At 43.2% G+C, this 21,456-nt stretch overlaps 1 protein-coding gene across 1 annotated transcript in view; it reads right to left on the bottom strand.

Moving 5' to 3' along the window:
- Nucleotides 1-1,036: 1,036 nt before the first annotated feature.
- SVIL (supervillin) overlaps nt 1,037-21,456 on the bottom strand; it is a 182,320-nt gene continuing 161,900 nt past the window's right edge. Inside the window, exons 33-41 of the mRNA XM_080678887.1 lie at nt 19,207-19,358; nt 16,730-16,835; nt 15,889-16,096; nt 13,991-14,124; nt 10,869-11,024; nt 9,331-9,474; nt 7,695-7,819; nt 4,948-5,103; nt 1,037-4,848 (exon numbers count right to left, since the gene is read on the bottom strand). Of these exons, the coding sequence (XP_080535013.1) occupies nt 4,762-4,848; nt 4,948-5,103; nt 7,695-7,819; nt 9,331-9,474; nt 10,869-11,024; nt 13,991-14,124; nt 15,889-16,096; nt 16,730-16,835; nt 19,207-19,358 (1,268 nt within the window). The 3' untranslated portion in view covers nt 1,037-4,761. The remainder of the gene's footprint in view (nt 4,849-4,947; nt 5,104-7,694; nt 7,820-9,330; nt 9,475-10,868; nt 11,025-13,990; nt 14,125-15,888; nt 16,097-16,729; nt 16,836-19,206; nt 19,359-21,456) is intronic.

Genomic DNA, 21,456 nt, shown 5'->3' with positions numbered 1-21,456 from the left:
TAATAAAGTCAGCCTTACTGTCTCTTTGTTATTGTTAATCCTCACCGGAGGGTACTTTTTTTCATTGATTTTTAGAGAGAGTTGAAGGGAGGGAGGGAGGGGGAAAAGGAGGGAGAGAGAGAGAGAGAAAAACATCGATGTGGGAGAGAAACATCGATTGGTTGCCTCTTGCATGTGCTCCCACCAGGGCCGGGGATCAAACTTGCAACCCAGGTATGTGCCCTTGACTGGGAATTGAACCCACAACCCTTCAGTGGGCAGGTCCATGTTCTAACCACTGAACGCCACCAGCCAGGGCTCAGCCTTACTGTCTTAACAAATTTCATGGATAATTATTTCTTTAAGAGCAGCAATATCTATGATTTTCAACTCCTAATTTATATATCCTTATAATGCTAATGTTTGCATTTTTCACATAGATCAGTGTTACTATTTTTTAAAACAGCTTTCTTGAGGTATAATAAATATGCCATAAAATATGCCTCTGCACAATTCAGTAAGTTTTAGTACTTTTACAGAGTTGTGCAACCATCATCACAATCTAGTTTTAGAACAATTTCCATCTCCCCTAAAAGTTCCCTGCAATCAACCTTCATTCCCACCTCCATCTCCAGCCACCCTGATCTGCTGTCTGAATAAATTAGCCTTTCCTGGAAACTTCCCCTTATCTATCAGAAATGCATTCTAAGACCCCCCCAGTGGATGCCTTAGACTGCAGATAGTACTGAAGCCTACATACCCTGTTTTTTCTATACATACTTTGTATGATAAAGGTTAATTTATGAATTAGGCACAGTAAGAGATTAACAACAATAATTAATAATAAAATAGGACAATTATAACATACTGTACTAAGTTATGTGAATGTGGTCTCTCTCTTCTGATAACCAGTCTGCCCACCTAGATGGGTCCTAACTGGCTAAGGGTTGGGGAGCATCTACAGCATGGAGACACTGGACAAAGGGATGACCCATGTCCTGGGTGGGACAGCGCAGGACGGACGGCACAAGATACCATCACACTACTCAGAACTGTGCACAATTTAAAACATGTTTATTTCAAGAATTTTCCATTTAATACTTTCGGGCAACAGTTGATTATGGATGGCTGGAACTGCAGAAAGTCAAACCACAGATAAAGGGGGAGGACTGTAAATGGAATTGAATATGTGGCCTTCTGTGTCTGGCTTCTCTCACTTTTGGAGGTTTATCCATGTTGCAGTATGTATCAGTAGTTTGTCCCTCTAACTCAGGGGTGGGGAATGCCTGGCTCGAGGGATGTACGAGGCCTGTGAAATCATTTGGCCTGGCCCTGCCAAGGCATTAGGGGTAAGTGAGTTAATTAAATGTTTGACCAAATTTAGCTAGCTAAAATTTTTTTGTTGTTGGTTAATCCTTACCTGAGGATATTTTTTCCATTGATTTTTTAGAGAGAGTGGAAGGGAGGGGGAGAGACAGAGAGAGAAACATTGATGTGAGAGAGATACATCTATTGGTTGTCTCTCGCACGTGCCTGGACCAGGGCGGGGATCAAGCCTACCACCGAGATACGTGCCCTTGACCAGAATGGAACCCAGAACCCTTCAGTCTGCTTTAATCACTGAACCAAACCAGCCAGGGTTAGCAGGCTAATTTTTAAGTTGAAAATTTTGTATGAACCGCAAATGATGTTATACTAGTAAATATCCAAATGGCCCTTGGCAGAAAAAAGATTCCCCACCCCTGTTAACTGTTGGGTAATTTGTTGCACAGTGTACCACATTTTGTTTATCCATTTGTCAGTTGATGGATAAATGGTTGTTTACAGGTTTGGGTTAATATGAATAAGTTGCTGTGAACATTCATACACAAGTCTCTATGTAGACACAAGTGTTACTTTATAATCAGAAATAAAGAAAAACAACAAAAGTAAAGGGCCAAAGGGGTTTTCTGAAATGCATCTTTTACCAGAATGGGAGCTCTATGAGTGGGGATGAAGTTCTAAAATAAGGAGAGAAAGAAGTGGTCTCCTGAGCAGGCTTTCCCTGGCCCTGGCCTGGGCACCGCCTACCAGGAACAAGTAGGTACAACAGTTCCACTCCTCTGGAAACTGTTCACATTCAGATGGTTCCTTCCAAGCCTCAGAACACACACAATGTCTCGTCTGTCCCACCGCAGCTCTGCTATCAATCCCAACCCAAACATCAGTGCCCCTCTATAAAGCCCTTTAGCTCAAAAGCATCAAGTCATGGAATCACCAATCGCCTGACTCTGCTGTGTTTAATAAAACCTCACCAGGGAGGTTTGCTTTCCGAGAGACTCTGGAGAATGGCCCGAAGCACTGGTGCGGCATCCTTGGCCAAGTTGTTCAGATTTAGCAATTCTAGCTTTTAGACTGGGTCCTTTCCCAGTATGCAAAGGTCAAGTCACAGCTATGAATGGAAAGGGACCAGAAAAACCACATAAGAGAGGCTCCACTTCTGTAAGCAGGAAAGAGATGTGGGGACAATGCAGAGGCAAAGAGGCAGGAGGTGAACTGGCAATGCAAGATGGGGAGCCCTACTTCTAGAGAAGAGGCGGGAAGCAGACTGACAGACAGCACTGGGGGACAATGTTTAATACAAGTCGACATACACAATTTGAAAGCACTTGGTGGTAATGAATATTGCTGATGACACTTATCTATATCTATGGCAGGCTCTCTAATGGAAGCTCTTACAGCAAACTGAGTCACTTTCCATGCATGTACGGATCCAGGTAACCTCTTTAAACTGACATAGGCAGCCCTGCCTCCCTCTCTTTTTTTTAGTCCTCACCTGAGGATATGCTTGATTTGAGAGAGAGAGAGAGAGAGAGAGAGAGAGAGAGAGAGAGAGAGAGGAACATTGATCGACTGGTTGCCTCTCACATGTGCTCTGACTGGGGATCAAACCCACAACCTAGGTATGTGCCCTGACCAGAAATCGAACCTGCAATGTTTTTGGTACATGGGACAATTCTCCAATCAACTGAGACACCAGGCCGGGGCCCTGCCTCTCTTCTGCACATTCCACTGGTCATCTTACTGGCTCTTTGAGTCCTTCTCTGTTTCCCATTGCTTACTACCCAGGGGGCCTATACTCTTGAGCTCCTTTCTCTCCTACGTTTATTTCTTTGGAAGAGTCCACTCATTTTGGTTTAATCTATAATTTCTAAGTGTGTGACTCCATTCTTTAACTTTCATCTTCCCTATGCCAGCTACAGTAACAATAATAGTAATGCCAGCAGGTACCTAGCATTTGACAGTATTTAAGGAGCTTCCACTTGATCCTCACCAAGCATCAATCCTGTGATGTGGTCAGGAAAGCTGGTATTGACTCCTTTATTTATTTATTTTTTTAAAAAAGGAAATGTATTTAGAATACATCAGTGATTGCTCAGTATCACATAGTCTTAAGGTGGTGGGACCATTAGGGGTTACAGTCCCATGGTGAGAGCATACAGGTAAGCGACCATGTTTAAGGCAAATGCCATCCAATATGTTAAACATAAACCAAAGCAGGGGCAGTAGCAGCTTACAGTAGGTCTGTAGAATTTGTTCAAACTATGGACCTAGGATTTTAACAACATATGAGCCTGTGAAGAGTTTTCTGGCTCATTTTTAAGTTTTCTAAATGCCTTATATATTCAATATTTAAAAAGGCACAGAGATCCTGAATTTGAGATGTAGATATAGTTGCAAGTAAAGAGCTTCTGTTAAAGTATGATTTACAAAAATATGCCATTAACGTAGTACTTATAATTAATTTTATGGGTAGAATATCTGTCTATTTAGTCTTATGACCTTGTATAAAATCTTGCCCTAAATGCAATTAAAAGAGCAAATACTGTTTAATGGTGGAATATTGGTACTAGGCTAACATTTGCAAAAAAACATATTTTTCAGAAAGGAACATGCTTAGAATTCAGTGTGAACCAATCAGTTAATTGCTGTGTTTATTCTGAAGCTTTTATTTTGGAGTCCTAGATTGCAAAATGACATGTTTAATGTTAACAACAGGCATTAGAAATTAAGGTTTTTTTAATTTCTACTATTTTAGAGTAAAATTGTAGATAATGTTCCAAACCATCATCAAAAAATGCAGAGCAAACTTGTATGTATATAAACTGTACATAAAAACAAGGCACTATACATGTTGGGGAGATATTAAGGTAGAAAGGTGAATTTGCACAGATTCCATGCCAGAATGTGCACATTTTCTGTCTGTTTTAGCACCGGAAGCAGCACTCAGAAGAAGTAAGACCTAATGTAATGCCGAAGAAGACGTTTCTGAACACAGTGAAGATACGTATCGGCAGAAGCAACTCCATCTACTTTGACACCTCCCAAAAAATCTTAAAAGTGAATGAATACATACTGCTTTGTTAAATACATATTTGATTTATATGGTGTTTATATAAATATATATATTTTAGAATCCATAAACTATCAAAATAACACTTTATAAAGAGAACTGCTTAAAAAACATCGGCAACACTGAGCTGGAACCGGGGGCTGAGGAGCGCCGCTGAGCTGCACCGCGGATTTTATTAACATTACCTGCTGAATTGTGGAGAGAGTTCCGAAGAGTTCTCTTAAACATTTACAAAATACACAACTACAGGACAAGCGGTAGAGCTAATAACTTCAGGTTTTGAAATCTCTGATTAAAAAATATTTTTTAAAACACAGGTCCAAAAAATATCCATTTTCCTGGTCCAATGGTATTGAAAGTGACAACAGGTTCCACCAGCATCTCTCCACTCAGAACAGACCTTTGGCTTTCTTCAGGTTCACCTGCTTCCAGGCGGGCAGTGCACTGAATTCCTCTCTTGTCATGTCTAGTGCAAACTGGAAGAATTGAGAGAAATGCCCATGTGTTGAGGAAGAGGCCTCCCATAGCAGCCCACCATGTGGCTTACCTGCTGGCCTATCTGAAGGAACACTTACCTCAAAGTCCTCATCAGTGAGATAAATCTCCAGCTTCAGAGGGTCAACCCCCTCAGGCAGTGGCCTGGCCAGGAGATCAGCCAGTGGATAAATGGTTTTACAGAGCTTGGCTAACACGTCTTCCACAAGGGTGATCTGATTGGAAACTTCCGTATCCTAGAGAAGAGAATGGGGCAGAGAAACTCTGTGTCCCATATCTCAACACGCTCTATCATGTGCCTGCAGACACACAAGCCTGTCCAATCTGCATGCCAGCCTGGAGACCCTCCCTCAGGGGGAAACAGGGCTCTAAAGTAGAAAGGAATTGCTCAAAGCCCCCCAGTTTTCCCAAAGGTCCAACAAATCCTGTCTCAGGGCTGCCTCAGAGAAAAGCTTAGGGGATTTCATTTGAGTGAATTATAACATAAGATTATTAAATTTGAAGTCTAAACACCAGAAGCATCCAAAAAATGATGCCTACTGAACAATATTTAAAAATAATTAGCCTTAAAAGAAATCACCTCCTTCCCCCCCCCCCCCAAAAAAAAACCAGGCTCTGTTTCTTAATCCACAATAGAAAAAGAAGGGAAGAAAATGCATCTAGAATACACTGCGGTTGAATCAGGATTTTAAAAAAAATAACATATTTATTTAAAATATATTTTTATTGATTTCAGAGAAGAAGGGACAGGGAGGGAGAGAGAAACATCAATGATGAGAGAATCACTGATTGGCTGCCTCCTGCATGTCCCCTACCGGGGATTGAGCCCACAACCTAGCATGTGCCCTTGACCGGAATCAAACCCGGGACCCTTCAGTCTGCAGGCAGATGCTCTATCCACTGAGCCAAACCAGCTAGGGCAGGATTTTTTTTAAAAACCACTGACCAGCAGTGCAGCAATGTCTGGTATAGACTAGTGGTCAAGAGGCGGGTTTCAGAGCCAGCCTGAGCCTAAGACCTGGGGCAAGGTGCTTCCTGTTTCTGTGCCTCAGCTCCTTCATGGGTAAAATGGGGATAATAATATGATTAATCTCAATAGACTGTGGTGGAAATTAAAGTAGAAATCAATGTAAAGTGCTTGGAGCAGTTCCTGGCACAGACCAAGCTCTCAGTGAATGTTCATTATTATTACAACTTGTTGACGTGGGAAGCCAACTGCTCATTGGCTGAAAGCCTGCAGCCTGCACAAGACATTGCACAGTCCCCCACCAGCCCCGGTGATGGAGCATGAACACAAAGAATGACCATGATTTATGGCCTTGAACTTAGACTGCAGCAACAGTGCTCCTATTCCCTAGAACTTTAAAACTTGGTGGATCACATAGTTATTGTAGAGGGCCACCTGGGAAGGCACATAGGCATTTCCTTAAATTGCTGTCAGCTGAGCCCGAGGCGACTGGCAGAGCCGCGTCTCGGTTATGCCCTCCCCAAGAAGGCGGGGGCAGGGGGGGGGGAGGGCGTTATCAGTACTGACTTTTTACCTTTGTCCAGGTGCCTGGGAGCGGGCTTTGATATGTAAATCCAGGCAAGCACCAGGAATACTAGGGCCTACTCAAGAATGCAAATAAGCTCCTTTGATCCTAAGTTTTGGTGATACTTCCTGGTATTTGGGGGTATAAAATAAATATGCTGCGTGGGCTCCGGGGTCCCTGCCTCTCCATCAGAGAGGATGGCGTCCCACCTGGCTCCCAGCTTTGTTTCTATCTTTCTATCTGGTCTCTTTCTTTCTTTTATTTCTTAATCCCCAGCTCCTCCACTCAGAATCAGACCCGTTCCTTTTCCGTGCTGACGCAGAAAAGAGAGAACACCTCTACAGTTATCATGAACAGAGCCTTCTGCCTGTGTTGGACAGCAGGCTGCGTGAGCCCTCCCTGTGTAGATGAAGTCAATTTGGCCACAGACAGGGTAGCACTGGTAGTGATGCCTGCACTATGAAAGGCTTCCTCCATTGTTAAGCAGCAATGAACTTTTCTTGTTTAAATTTATTCAGACCTATAAAATGCATTCATGCCATCTCTGCCCTTCTCGGAAAAACAGCTCTCCTACACAGAAAGAAAACCAAAACAGACCTACCAACCCATTACCCACCCACCCAAAACACTATTGGAACTGCTGTTGCTAGCAATGTTAAAAACCTCAGAAATTAAGAAATTCTATATAGTTGCAGGAAGCTTCCTTTTTTCTGTGCAGATGGAAATTATAACATTCTGGTTTAAAATATTTGTTGGCAATAGAGATTCTGATAAATGCCTCATGTGCTAATACCAGGTGGTCTCATAAAAGAATATTAATGAGATAGTGAGCAGTACCTTATCAGGAGTGACTCATAATACATTCATTCACTTAGTTATCTGCATATATTAATGCATCTCAGAGTTATTCTGTATATCCTTTAATACAAGGTCAACGTCTGAAACACAAGCTTTGTTGTGCCTCATGTGGCCCTTTAGAAGCAATAGATTTTTAGTTAACAGAGTGAAGAGATGTCAGCTTTTATTTGTGGATATTTTCAAAGTAATTAAATTCACCTTTGCTTTTCAGTTTTTTAATTTGAGTACTATATGTAGAAAATTACCAAAATACGTCAATTGATTTCTCCTTAGGCTTTTCTTCTTCCTAAGCTAATTCTACACAGACTTGTTAACATGTTGTAAATGGAAAGACATGTTCCACTTTGAAAATGCAATGGGATGCTTCTCCCCCAGGGAATGTCCACCCACAGTCCACCAGGCAGGGACCCACCCTCCCAGGGAAGGGGTGTGCTCACCATTTCTGTGATCTCAGCAATGTCTTCTCTGTGCTCCCAACTGGGAAACATATTAGTGAATGTCAGGGGCTCCAGACCCGCGTGGATCAGGTAGGACTTGGGTGGCGGCTTCTTGATATTTTTTCCTGTGGTTATATAGAATACCAGTGTCAGTTGACCCCGAGTGGGCACGGAGAGCCTGTCTCTCTCTGACTTCCACTGAAACCTTTTTTTGTTGTTGTTTGGATCTCTTAACTTCATACTTGAAATCGAAGTTATGAGTATTTCATAACAACACTTGGATGATGTTTACATAACATTCGTTTTATGCATACGACTGCATAAAATCGGATGTACTCCATCTGACTATACTGTCTGAACATGACAAAATGCGTCTGTGTCCTTGGACGGGAGAAAGCCTCTCTCCATGCTTCTGAGTGGGACTGTTTCTTCTTCCTGCATTCAGTGTAGTCCTAATGCAGCATCAAGTTCAATGAGAATTAAACAGCTAATGACAGCATTTTATATGCCACTTCAGCTTAAACATTTGGTGGGAAGTTTAATAAGTTATTTGTTACTAAAGAGCTTTTCAAGAACAGAATCCATTGAATACTTAGTGACACTAAACTAATCAATAAAACCTTTAAAATTCAGAGAAGATACTAATTATTGAAATCTTCAGTTTATATAAAAGTCCATAAATTTTAGATGGACAGTATAATAAAAAACCATGAGTTGACTATAGACCTTTCTTTTTAGCTATCATGCTAAAAATAATAATGAATGGTAACACGGTTGCCATTGGCTTTCCAGCCTGTGGGGGAGCTTTCTACTCCATAACAGCATGATGCTGCATGTGGAGAGTGTCCGGTGGAGGCCAGCATGTTCCACACCATGATTGATCCTGAGTGCAGAAGGGTTCTAACCAGTCCAGGGCATTCCACAATGTAGATGACCCTGATCAACACAGGGGGTTGAAGGTACAAACACCCCATGTGGATAAAAAAAATCCACATATAACTTTTGACTCCCCCAAAACTTAGTTGCCCCTTAATATCCACAGAGTATTGGTTCCAGGACGCCCCATAGATCTCATAATCCACGATGCTTCAGGCCCCTATTTTAATGAAATTATGTAGAACAATGCATGTAGTTGGTCCTCCACATCCTCAGATTTCCAACTGTGGATCGAAAATACTTTTTGATCAGCAGTTAGTTGAATTCCTGGATATGAAACCTGTGGATATGGAGGGCCAATTGTATAATTATTGAAAAAAAATCTGGGTATAACTGGACCTCACAGCTCAAACCTTGTTGTTCAAGGGCAACTGTGCAGCCTTTAACCTCCAGGGCAACAAGTTAAATGGCTTCACAATATAAAAGAAAAATGAAATTTCATTCATGCTAGCAGTTGAGAATACATGAATCTGAAAATTAATAAGCCTCAAAAGTTAAAGGGAAAGAAAACTGGTTTTATCACTGTCTGCCAGGTTTCATCAAGGTTGGCTGGCACACACAGAAAGGGAAGGCCTGGTCTGGGACGCTGACCAAGTCTGCAGAAAACCAGCTGGGCACTAGCTTCTGAACGATGCTGGTCACCATCCCCCAGGGGTACCTGGTTGGCCCCGGCCCCAGCCCCCTCCTGCAGACGCCTCACCTCTGCAGTACTGGAGCACGGTCTCCATGGCACTCTTTCGATCGGAGGCCCAGCGAATGCGGGCGGAACCGGTGATCTTGTTCTCAATGGGCCACCAGCCTTGCCAGAGGTACACCTCATGGTGATTGTCCACAAGAAAAAGCGCTGTGAGGGCAAGGACAGACCAGATCCTCAGAAGCTCCTTCCAGGCCACTCTTCCCCAGCCTAGCAGGTGCTTCCCTCCAGGCTGCCTCTATCATGGGGAGAATCCCCTCGGCAGTTACTTCCAGGGGGGAGGGAGGAAGGGCCTCTAAGCAGAGAGGTGGCACTGATGGTACAGGCCACTTTCCTTCCCTCTCCTCCTGTTCCTTCTCCCTTGGTTCCTCAACCGCAGACCTGCCAGTGGGCCTCTGGGAGTCCACAGGCTGCTAAGAGTGGAAGGGGTAATGCACATGCCACTCAAGGGGTATTAGTACCATTTGTCTCTTGAGAACATGGACACCTGGAGAGTACTTCATGCTTGCCCTGGGCCTGAGTTCAAGCCTGTGTATGACTGCATCGCAGGTGATGTACATTCATGGTTCTTTTAGAGAGGAATGAGCTCTAAAAATGGTGTTCCTCACTTTTTCTCTTCATCAAACCATCAGCCTGCTCTTACTCCACACGGCACAGGGCCCTCACTTGCTAGCTCGGCTTGCTCTGAGACTGAGCATATGTTTCAGGATTCTGTAAAAACCATACACTTGAAAAGCCAAGTGGAGGTTAGTAACCCACCCTGAGCCAGAGGATGAAGAGGTTGGGGAGCAGTCTCCCTTTTTAAAAGACCCTTGCTAATATATCCCATAGTATGATGTGTACACCCATCAAGCTTTTAACATGGTGACCTGGGCTGCCAGTGGTTCCAGGTTCTTGTTATGGGAGAGGGGAGAAGCCATGAGGCAGGGGCGGCCGACCTTGGGCTGGACTGCAGGGAGGGCAGCGAGATCTATAAACACAGCGCAGTCTGTGGTGACTGTGACTGTCCCAACCAGAATGAGAGCACAGAGGTCCTGTCTTGAGGTGGTGGTCAAGTAGAAACAGACCTGAGCTTGGGCAAGAGCCGTGGCTCTGCCATGCAGCCTTGGTACGGTGGACACTGTTCTTTGTCTAATTCAGCAGATACTCACAACTTCCTGCCCCTTGGCCACTTGCTTTACCAGGCTCCCTTGCATCTGAGGTGGCTATGTGACAGAGCTCTAGCCAAAGGGATGTAGGCAGAAATCTGCTGGGGGCTTCAGGGATAAAAGGGAGAGATGTGGCCACAGGGCCCAATACTGCTGTACTCACCCTTTTCCAACAGATGTATTTGGGCAAGTTAAGTAACCGAGTTTCTTATACTATGTGGTGGATGCCAGTTTTCTTTTGGGGTAGGTGTGAAGATTAAATGAGATGATATAAAAAATGTTCTAGCAGAGTACTTGGCAAATAAACTGCCTAATAAGTGAAAAGGGGAAATAGAAAGGCTTTTGGAAAGTGTATCTTCTGCTGCTCCCATGACCATTGCCCTCTGGGGGCCGTACCTGGCTGCGGTGCACTATACAGATCTTCCTGCAGGAAGGGCATGGAATTGACCACAGAGGGGGCTCGGGCAGGATACATGAATTCCGTGGCCAAGAAATCTCCAGAGGAACTGCTGAGGATGAACAGGCGGGGTGTGAAGTTAAAATTTCCAGGATCTTGGAAAGAAAAGAGAACAAAGCTAAAGACAAAATATGTACCAAAGTAAATTTCAGAGGGATTAGAGAATTCATGTAAAACACAAAATAATAAAGGAATTAGTATAAAAATAGGTAGGGTTTATCTGCACTTGGAGGTGGAGAGGCCTTTTTAATTATAATTGCAAAAGAAGCAATCAAAGGAGAAGAGATTTATGCACTGACAACATAAAAATAAATATTGCATTGCAAAAATACCCCCAAACCAACAAAGAAAATGAAAAGGCAAGCGAAAAAATGGAAAATAAGGAAACTTAATATCCTTACTACACCAAGAAATTTAGTGAAAAGATAAATATCTCAGTGAAAATGTGCAAAAATGCACAAATAAAATATTCATCGAAGTAGAAATACAAATGGCTGAAAATTCATATAGAAATTGTTTACCAGTACCTCTAATCCTAACGTATAAAAAGTCAGGGGCTGTCATGAGCTAAACGACCAGATGGACTACCGAACAGCAGGCTGCATGGGGCGACCAGGCTGGCAGGGGGGTTAGTGAGGGATGACCAAATGACTGAACAGCAGGCTGCGTGGGGCGACTAGGCCGGCAGGGGGGTTAGTGAGGGACAACCAAACAACTGAACAGCAGGCTGCGTGGAACCAGGCCAGTGGGGGGGGGGGGGGGGGCGGGGGGTAGTTGGGGGCCACCAGGCCAGCAGGGGAGTAAGTTGGGGGTGACCAGGCCGGCAGGGGGGGCAGTTGGGGCGACCAGGCCGGTGGGGGGGTAGTTGGGGATGACCAGGCTGGTAGGGGGGACAGTTGGGGGCAAGCAGGCCAGTGGGGGGGGGCAGTTGGGGGTGACCAGGCTGGCATGGGGGGCAGTTAGGGGTGATCAGGCCAGCAGGCAGAGGTGGTTAGGGGTGATCAGGCTGGCAGGGGGGGGGGGCAGTTAGGGGCGATCAAGCAGGCAGGCAGGTAAGCAGTTAGGAGCCAGTGGCCCCGGATTGTGAGAGGGATGTCCGACGGCCGGTTTAGGCCCAATCCCCGGGATTGGGCCTAAACCGGCCGTCGGACATCCCCTGAGGGGTCCCAGATTGCAGAAGGTGCAGGCTGGGCTGTGGAGACCCCACCCCCTCATGCACGAATTTTGTGCACCGGGCCTCTAGTTTACAATAATGAGTGAAAACAACATTTAGATAACATTTCCCCCCATCAATGTTGGGAAAGGTGGGAAAGGTCATGTACCGTGTCTGTGACTGTGCTGGGAAATACTTTTGTACACCACTGGTGAATGAACCTTGGCGCAAATGTTCTGTGGGTACACTTGGTGATATGGATGTAGTTGAACATAGCAATTTCATATCTAGGAATTTACCTTAACTAGGAATGAATTCAGATCATTATTTTAAAAATTATTTACAACTCTATGTTTATATAATAGAGAAAAATTAGAAACAAAACTCAGCTTTCCAACTCTAAGAGCCAGGTAAAGTAGAAAATGTCATATATTAGAGAACATTCATGGTATGCTCTGCAGACATTAAAGTCTAAATATTAACAATTTGGGAAACTGTTCACAATAAGCTAAAGAGAGAAACCAGCTTACAAACAATATGTATAATGCTATCCAAAATTTTTTTTTTTTTTGCTAATCCTCACCTGAGGACATTTTTTCATTGATTTTCAGAGAGAGTGGAAGGTAGAGGGACAGGCAGAGAGAAACTTTGATGTGAGAGAGAAACATCATTTGGCTGCCTCCAGCATGTGCCCCAGCTAGGGCTTGGGATCAAGCCTGTAACCGAGGTACATGCTCTTGACCAGAATCAAACCTGGGACCCTTCAGTTTGTGGGCCAATGCTGTATCCACTGAGCCAAACCAGCTAGGGCTGCTATCCAAATTTTATTTTATTTTATTTTATTTTTTTATCCTCACCTGAGGAAATGTTTTTATTGATTTGAGAGAGAGAGACAGAGACATCAATGAGAGAGAGAAGAAAGATCAATTGGTTGCCTCGGGTACGTGCCCCGATCAGCGATGGGTATGCGTCCTGACTGCGAATCGAACCCACAACTATTTGGTGTAAGAGACGATGCTCCAACTAACTGAGCCACACCGGCCAGAGCAAATTTTATTAAAAAAAAATGTACGTATAACAGAGAAATGTGAATTCTGGTTATCTTCGAGAGATGTGATTATAAGTGTCTTATTTTCTTTTTCACTCCTCTGTATTTTCAAACATTCTTCATCAATATTCATTATGTAAAAAACTATAAAAACTTATAAAAATTGAGAGGTAGTATAATAGAGGGATTATGTGTACAGTCCATTTTTGTCCAATCTTGGGAAAGTTGATTAACTTCTCTGTCCTTCAGTTTCCTCATCAGTAAAAATGGGAGGAGAGTGTTTGAGTAGTAAGAATTAAATGTGTTAATGTCTATTAGGTGCTTACAGTGCCTGTATCATCCTAACTGCCTAATAATCGTTAGCTTTTCTTCTTATGTTAATCTGCATTTAACTTGATCTTTACATATTTTGTATTTTTGCATTTAAAATTGACACACTCTCTAAGTTAAACTCCACCCCTTCCCTGCACCCTGGAAGCTGGCCACACTGAATGCATCTTGTTCCACAGGTTCACATGGTCATTGCTCATCTGGTTTCCTGGAATTTTCCTCTCCTCTTCCTCTCAAGTCTCACCTACCTCCAGATCCATGGAAATGCAGTGTCTCTGTGGAGCTGGGTGTGATTTTTCCTGGTAGAAGTAATGTTGTTAAGTTTTTATTCTCAACCTCCTTCACCTGTACCTCTTTCATGACACAGAATTTTTATTTGGCATTATAATTAGTTATACAAAGTATTTAGCCTTGTTGGGTTGTAGACCCATGAGGACCTAGTCTAGGTTTAACTCCGTATGCACTGTACATAGCTCAAAAAATATGTATTGCATAAATGAGTGACCAGAGGCTACAGAATGTGGTATTACCTTGAAGCATGCAGTCGTAGGCTTTCCTATCTCTCCTTCCTAACGCGTCCCAGAATCCCAGAGGCTCGGAGCCTTCCTCACACTCGTGTATTGTCACTTTGCTGCTACTATGCAGTCCTGCTTCCAGGGGGCATCTGTGTGAAGACCAATCATTTTTATTAAGCTTTGGAAGTACTGATAGCACAAAATTATTCAAGATTAAATCTATAGGTGAGTTCGCCACCTCTCTTCTACTTTCTTTCTTTTTTTTTTTTTTTTAAATATATTTTATTGATATTTCACAGAGAGGAAAGGAGAGGGATAGAGAGCTAGAAACATCGATGAGAGAGAAACATCGATCAGCTGCCTCCTGCACACCTCCCACTGAGGATGTGCCCGCAACCAAGGTACATGCCCTTGACCGGAATCGAACCCGGGACCTTTCAGTCCGCAGGCCGATGCTCTATCCACTGAGCCAAACCGGTTTTGGCTCTTCTACTTTCTAACTAAATCAATTCTTACAAATGAATAAAAACATGCTCTGTGGGGTAGGGGTTGGTGTGGCCCTTAAAGAGGAATGTACAATTACATGTAATTTGTAATGAATAGAATATACATTTCTATATGTAATATACATATTTACTATTCCTGGTCTTCTCCTGTGGGAACATAAGCTTCATGGGACAGAACTTGGATTTATTCACTGGCAAGTCCCTAGTCCCTAAACCTCTGCTTGGCACCAAGTAGGTGTTCAAGAATTGTTGTTGAATGAATGAGGGAATGAGTTCTTTGTTCTTTTGTTGTTTTTCCAGAGGTCCATGTAAAGAATCGGATGGTCCATGAATGCCTTTGAATACCTAACAGAATGCTATTTATTATCCCTCCCTGCTCCCTGGCCTTCAGGATGGTGTTTTGAGATGAAACATCTTGCTTCACAGCCACCTGCCTGTTGAAAGCTCACTTGCCCTCCTTCTCCTCTCCGCCCTCTCCGTGTAGTGCTGGGTTTTAGAGCAGTCACAGGGAAAGCAGGCCCACAAGTTTTTATGCCCAGAGAATGGATTTTACCTTGTGGCCCTGGGAAACTCCTCATTTTACTGTATAGATGTTACAAGGTCTTCCAAGTTCTCACTGAGGAAACGCTGGGCATCTCCTGAATGACTGGGGGGCACTGGAATTTCTTTGTCGGGTTGCATTGTCCATGCTGCATGAGCTTCTACGAAGCGCAGAGCCCCAGCAGCAGCCTGCTTCTAGACAGGTGACCGGCCGGTACAGCCCCTCCTGAGGGCCTCACTTAATGCTATGGCACAGTATGTTTTCTCTGTGTAAGTGGTCAATGCCGGTACCTGACTGGGAGAGGACTAAAACCCTCCACCTGGTGGGATGTGTCTCAGAAATGCCTCAGGGATCCCATAACTCACTGTTAGGAGGCTGCCTTCCAGAATGCAGAAATACAGTCTTTCTCTAAAGAGGCACAGCTTACTCCAAACTCTTCATTAGCTAAGTGCTTTTTAACATTCCACTGTTCTGACAACATTAAACCCTGAACTTCTAAAAGATATCTGAAATTTGCTCTGTTTAAGTAACACAGGACTTTAGGCTTATAATTCAACAGCTGAGTCACACCCATAAAGAAACTAAAGTACTTGTTGAGGTCTTTTTCATCACCCCTCACTCTGCCTTTTATTGAGGCAGATAAACGCTCAAAAAGTGGAAGAAGCCCTCAGGTTGAAAGTTTTGGCTGAGATGCATCAGATCCACTTGGAATGTTAGACCCTGACAATGGTCATATCTGCCTTTAGTGAAGTCACTGTAAACACACTGGGATGTCCACTAGGAATCCAGGGAACCCTTCTGGCCTTAGGCGGCAAGTCCCACAGGTAACCCCTTCCAGAAGAGGCCCTCACACCCACAGCACTCACTGTTCTTTGATTTTATTTGCTGCAGTCCTTCCAACCTCCTTCGTGTGGGCTTGGGCTTTGCATCCATGCCACAGGTAAATGAGGGCTTTAGTTACGTTGAGAACAACCATGGACGTCCTGGACCTCAAGCTACTACAGTGACAGGCCACTTCCAGCAAATTTCCTTCCATGGGCACTTCTCCTCGCACACAGTACAGCCTCCACTCACCTGTAGGGGGCACCAGCGGCACAGGGTTAGGAGGTATGCTGCACAGGGAGACTGGCCTTTGGGGGCCCTCCTCAGCAGTCAACAGCAAACTCCATTCTATGACTGAAGGGAAGGTGGAGGCTGAGGCCATGGGCCATCTCACTGCCAACCCAGAACACAATTCCTTTTGGAGTTAGGAATAGGTTGTCAAAAGTTTACGATGCAGATGCCATTTTTACAAAATTTATAAATGCCTAGGTAAGTCACAGAATAGGCATATATAAAAAACCTCTTAAGCTAAGGGTTTATTTTGTGCTGTTTTTTTTGGATGCTGACCAATAAAAATTTATAATTTATAATAGACAATCCACTGATTTTTTTTTTTTTTTTTTTTAAAGAGAGAGTCACTGTGAGGATTCTGTTTAAGGTGAAGTAATCTTGCAGCCTTCAGCATACAATGCTAGATGCTGGGTCCACCCATGGGGGTGGGAGAGTGAGGTCCCCATAAAGATGCTTTATGAGGCAGACATCAGGTGGCTTTTGGTGGTAAAGCCATGGCCATATGAAGAAAGACTTACTCTAAACCCCCACACCTATAAAAACACCTTCCAGGAGAGAGGAAAAAACCTAATTCCAACAGTAAAAGTGACTCACTTTGCGCATTTTCTTCCTCCTCTTCCCTTCTTCCGGAGTGTACCACCATCCCCCCTTGGAAACACTGCAGGAAACAGGGGGGCTCCTTTCCCTGGAGAACCTGGACCTTCCAAGTTAAACACATTAAAATAAGTAACCTGCACTGGTTTTCCAAAGGCATACAAATTATACGCCCTATTGTAGAAAATGTGAAAAAAAATACAAGAAACAGGAACAAAAGCAGTGGCAATACTATTATCTAAAGATAAGCACTATTAAAAATCTAGTGTATAACTTTACTTTTAAAGTATTTTTCAGGTATGTGTTTTTTTCAAAACAAAAATATGGTTATTGTTTCATGTTGCTTTCTACCCTGATTTTTTCCACTTAAAGTTTGTCTGTTATTGAATATTTTTAAAACATGAATTTTAATATATAAATGGTATTTTGTGGTATAAATGTAACATGATTGATTTAAACACATTTTTAACAAAGTACACCTCTGAGCAATGAGGATGACTAATCACCAACTTAGTAATCCTGGGGGAAAGAACTGTCTCTTTTGTAACATTTGCAAGGGTCTGATCAGAGCCTTTGTCCACCAACCATGGCCTCCCCTGGCCTGGTGACGCACTGTCTTCCACCAGGTGTTAGCTGCACCATAATAACGTCAGGGTTGAGTCAACTCACGTTTACTTTGGCAAGACATTTTCCCTTAAAGAGGGAAGTGTTTATTGAGGCTGGCAGTGGGAACACTGAAGGTAGGAAGCATTTCTCACCATGAGTTAATTTGTCAACCTCAGGGCCCATTTTGCATAATTAAATGCCGTTTCGTGGCAGTGTTTTATATGCCTAAAGTGATTTTCCATCTGTTGGATTGATAAAAAAATGAAATGCTTCAACCGGATAGATTAAAACTCAAAACTCTAAAGATGATTTTGAGGGCATTCATTCATGGCCTTTCCAAAAAAAAAAGGCAGTTGAAATTACTCATTATTACGAATAGATGAAAAAGCAACAGTCACTAATGACTATGGGTAAAATATAGACCACAGCAGAAGAGGACTGGATCTCAGAAATATAGAAGGCTGTGAGTAGTGCTCTGTTTCCAGAGAAAATGCCTCCCTTCTCCCTCCTCCTGCTATTGTTCACTGTTCACCCAAGATAGTAAAAATATCTGCACCAAGAGCCAGCTCTTAATTACTGGTATTGAAGGATGGACCCTGAGGCACAGGTAATCCAAATCCTAGAAAGAATGTTTACAAAACCTTGGTTTGTAGTAGTTGTAGTATCTGCCCGTTGTTAAGCTGGCTCTGGGCTATAACGCGGAGGAAGACCAGGACAGATATGGTCTCTTTCAAGCTTGTGGGGAAAGACAAATAATAAATAAGTCAATAAAACAATGATGTAGTTTTACATAGCAGTAAGTGCTATGAAAAAAATAGCACATTGGGACATAAACCTGAATCATATGAGCTAAGAGCATAAACCTGAATCATATGGGCAAAGAGTTACATACAGATGCAGGGGTAAGAGTGCACAGGCGCTGGGTGGGCAGGAAGAGGTGCTGAGGAGCAGCAAGAAGACTGGAGCAGTCGGGACTTGTGCAAGAACAGGGAAGGTTGGAGAGATGTGTAGGGCTGCCCATGAGGGTGCTGGGAGACCACGGGCAGGCTGCTGAGAATGTAGGCCATGGGTGGTGGAGAGCCAGGGGTGATGTGATCTGGCCTGGTCTGGAAAAACCACTCGAGCTAGTCTAAGGAACGCAGATGTTGGAAACATTAGTTTTTACATTAATCTCTGCTATCTCCTTAGGGTGCATTTGTGTAAGTGGAATAACTGATTAAAGCTTATGAACATTTAAGGTTCTTGAGCCAAAGCTGTTTTTCAGGATGGCTGCTTCCAGTTACACTTCCAGCAGAAGCATGCGAGGTCCTCACCCACGGAGCCCTTGCCAGCGCCGACCCAGACTTAAAAAAATCTCTACCAAGTTTAGAAATAGAAAATAGCATCTTTTTATTTTATTATGTCCATTTCCTTGATGATTAGTTAGGTGGAAACTTTAAAAAAAACACTTATTAGCCTTTTGTCCTTATTTTGTGGATTTGCTGCTATGTAAAACTACATGGTTGTTTTGTTGACTTATTTATTTTCTGTCTTTCCGCACAAACTTGAAAGAGACCATATCTGTCCTGGTCTTCCTCACCATTAAACCCAGAGTCAGCTTAATAACGGACAGTTACTACTACTGAAAACCAAGGCTTTGTAAACATCTAACATCTGCTATTTGCAGATACATTTTGTTGACGACCATGTTACAACAGGTGGGCCTTCCTGGCCCAGTGGTGGGGGGAGAAAAATGAGGCGCAGCCTGAAGTCTGGAGAAGCCAGACCAGGACTAAAAGTGTGTTGGGTGAGTTGTCTTTGTCCTTAGGGGACCAGGCGACACATGCTGGGCCAGCTCTCTCATTTCTGGTGCAGCACTCTCCAGGACGTACCTGGGCACCCCTTTCTTCATCCAGCTCCACTGTCATCAGAGCTGACGTGCCCTTCTCACTCACAGTCGACTGCCGGCCTTGCCAGAAGAAGTAGACGCACTTCTCTCTGCCAGCCACCCTTATGGAGTGCTCTGCCTTCTGTCGGCTCCCCACTGCAAACACAGAACAGCAGAGGGCGGGGTGAGCAGCTGATAAGACAAAAGAAGGGCAAGTGCAAGGCTCTCTTCTCAGGCTCTCTGAGGAAAAGCAGGAGAGAAATAGCTTTTGGGCACCAAAGCGGAGGAGAAACCATTCATCACTGGAGGGAAAGTAAATCATACTGCGGGACAAGAGAAAAACCACCCCTTCCAGCTAACGGATCCTGCAACTTCAGCTAGAGGGAAGTGATCTTGACAACACCTGCCATCTTAGAGGAAGGTGGCACACACTCCCAGGTGACAGAGGAAGTGGTGACGCCACAGCAGGAACTACAGCTCCCAAAGATGCAGGTGCAATTTCCGAATTATACCACTCTTTGGCAAAAGATTTGCTGGTAGAGATAAGATATTGAAAACAACAGCTGGGCCAGCTTTAAGCACAAAGGAAAATATTTAGTCTGTTAAAACTATTCTAGTGGGAAAAAACACACTTTGATGTCTAGAAGTTCTGTCAGAAATAAAGAGATGAATTGCTGACATATCACTTTCATCAAATAATCTGGGATTTAAATATCTGTCACTGGGGCTGTAGCCAGGATTAGTAGTAAGTGCTGGTTATCCTTACTGTCTGGCGCCTTGCAGGCATTCGCTACCTATTAGCAGCCCACAGAAGGCAGATCTCACTGGAGAACAGTCACGGAAAGTTAATTGGCCAAGTGGTGGTTTTGGACAGTATTTCAGACTTCAAAACCACTACCTTTAGGAATAGACCTCGCTTCAGACCCTCCTCATTCATTTGCTCAGCAAATATTTATTGAGCAACTACTATGTGCCAGGGAACTCTTTAGGATTCTGGGGCTACAAAGATGAGCAGGATAGACACCTTCTTTGCTTTTGTTCTAATAAACAAATAGATGAGCAAGATACTTTGAGACAGTGTAGCGATGAGGAAAACAGGCAGGGCCAGGGTGAATGCTCATGGGACTGCCTGTGGAAGGAAGGCCTTTCAGCAGAGGTGGGTGAGTGGAGGCCTGAATGACGATGACCTAGAAGGCAGAGACTTTTAGGCCGAGTAAGGTCAGGACACCAAGCTCTTTACTAAAATGCCCAGTGGCTTAGTAAGTGGGCTCAGGATGCCAGTGGTTTTAACACCCATTAAAAATTAATGATAGTAACTGTACTCTCTGCTCTATATTACCTTAATTTTTCTCAGCTCCAATCCCATTTACTAAATCACAGGTGTCCTGAGGTTTGAAGATAAGGAAAAAACTTATTTAAGATCTTAAGAGGTCAGAAGTCATATTTATTTATTTTGTTTGTTTTTTGGCCCATTAGCAAAGTATAACAGTTCATAAAGGGTTATAATTCTTAATGTATTTTGACTAAGCACTATCTTCAGTGCCATCTACTGTACACCTCAACTGGTCAAGCCTGTGTATTTTTAGTGGAAAAGTGAAATAGCAACCATCAATGAACAGGTTATCAATGTCCACAATTAAGTTGGAAGGCACCTGATTGAAATTTATGCTGATTTGGATAGGAATAAAGGTTTGCCTTTGATTAGCAACCTTCAACATAGTGAAATTTAGTTGTGTTAACCTGATTACAGGGAAAAGATATGCTTACAATAGGTCTCAGCAGTTGGTACCTATCTTGGGATTTGTTAGCACATAAGTACATTGTGTAAATATATAGTAGTCATGCTCAATAACCACTGCTTGCACCCTAACATTCTAAAATGGACTTGAGTGTCTGTACCTAAAATAGAATTGTATTTTATAAAAGATTTTTCACTAATTTTTCTTGCAACTTTCTTCAACATATCCAAATGTAATCCTATATACAACTTAATTTTTAACTCATTTATTTATTTTTAATTTTAGCAAAGGAAATATTGAGCTTTTATTAGTAAGAACTTCTGAACTACAATCATTATAGCCATCGAATGCCTAATTTAAAGTGTTAATGTCATCAAAATACTTTCCAGAGTAAGTTCGTTAGCAGCAGTTGTATTTAGGAGAAATAGAAAACTGAGGTATGAACTCTCCTGGTCAAGGGTCTAGAGCAGAACCCCCTTATTGATTGCTACTTATAGGAATCCGACCTGTATCAC

Source organism: Plecotus auritus, assembly GCF_963455305.1.
Source record: "Plecotus auritus genome assembly, chromosome: 1".
Lineage (NCBI taxonomy): Eukaryota > Metazoa > Chordata > Mammalia > Chiroptera > Vespertilionidae > Plecotus > Plecotus auritus.
Note: the sequence above shows the minus strand (reverse complement) of the source record. Positions and strands in the feature narration are given on the sequence as shown.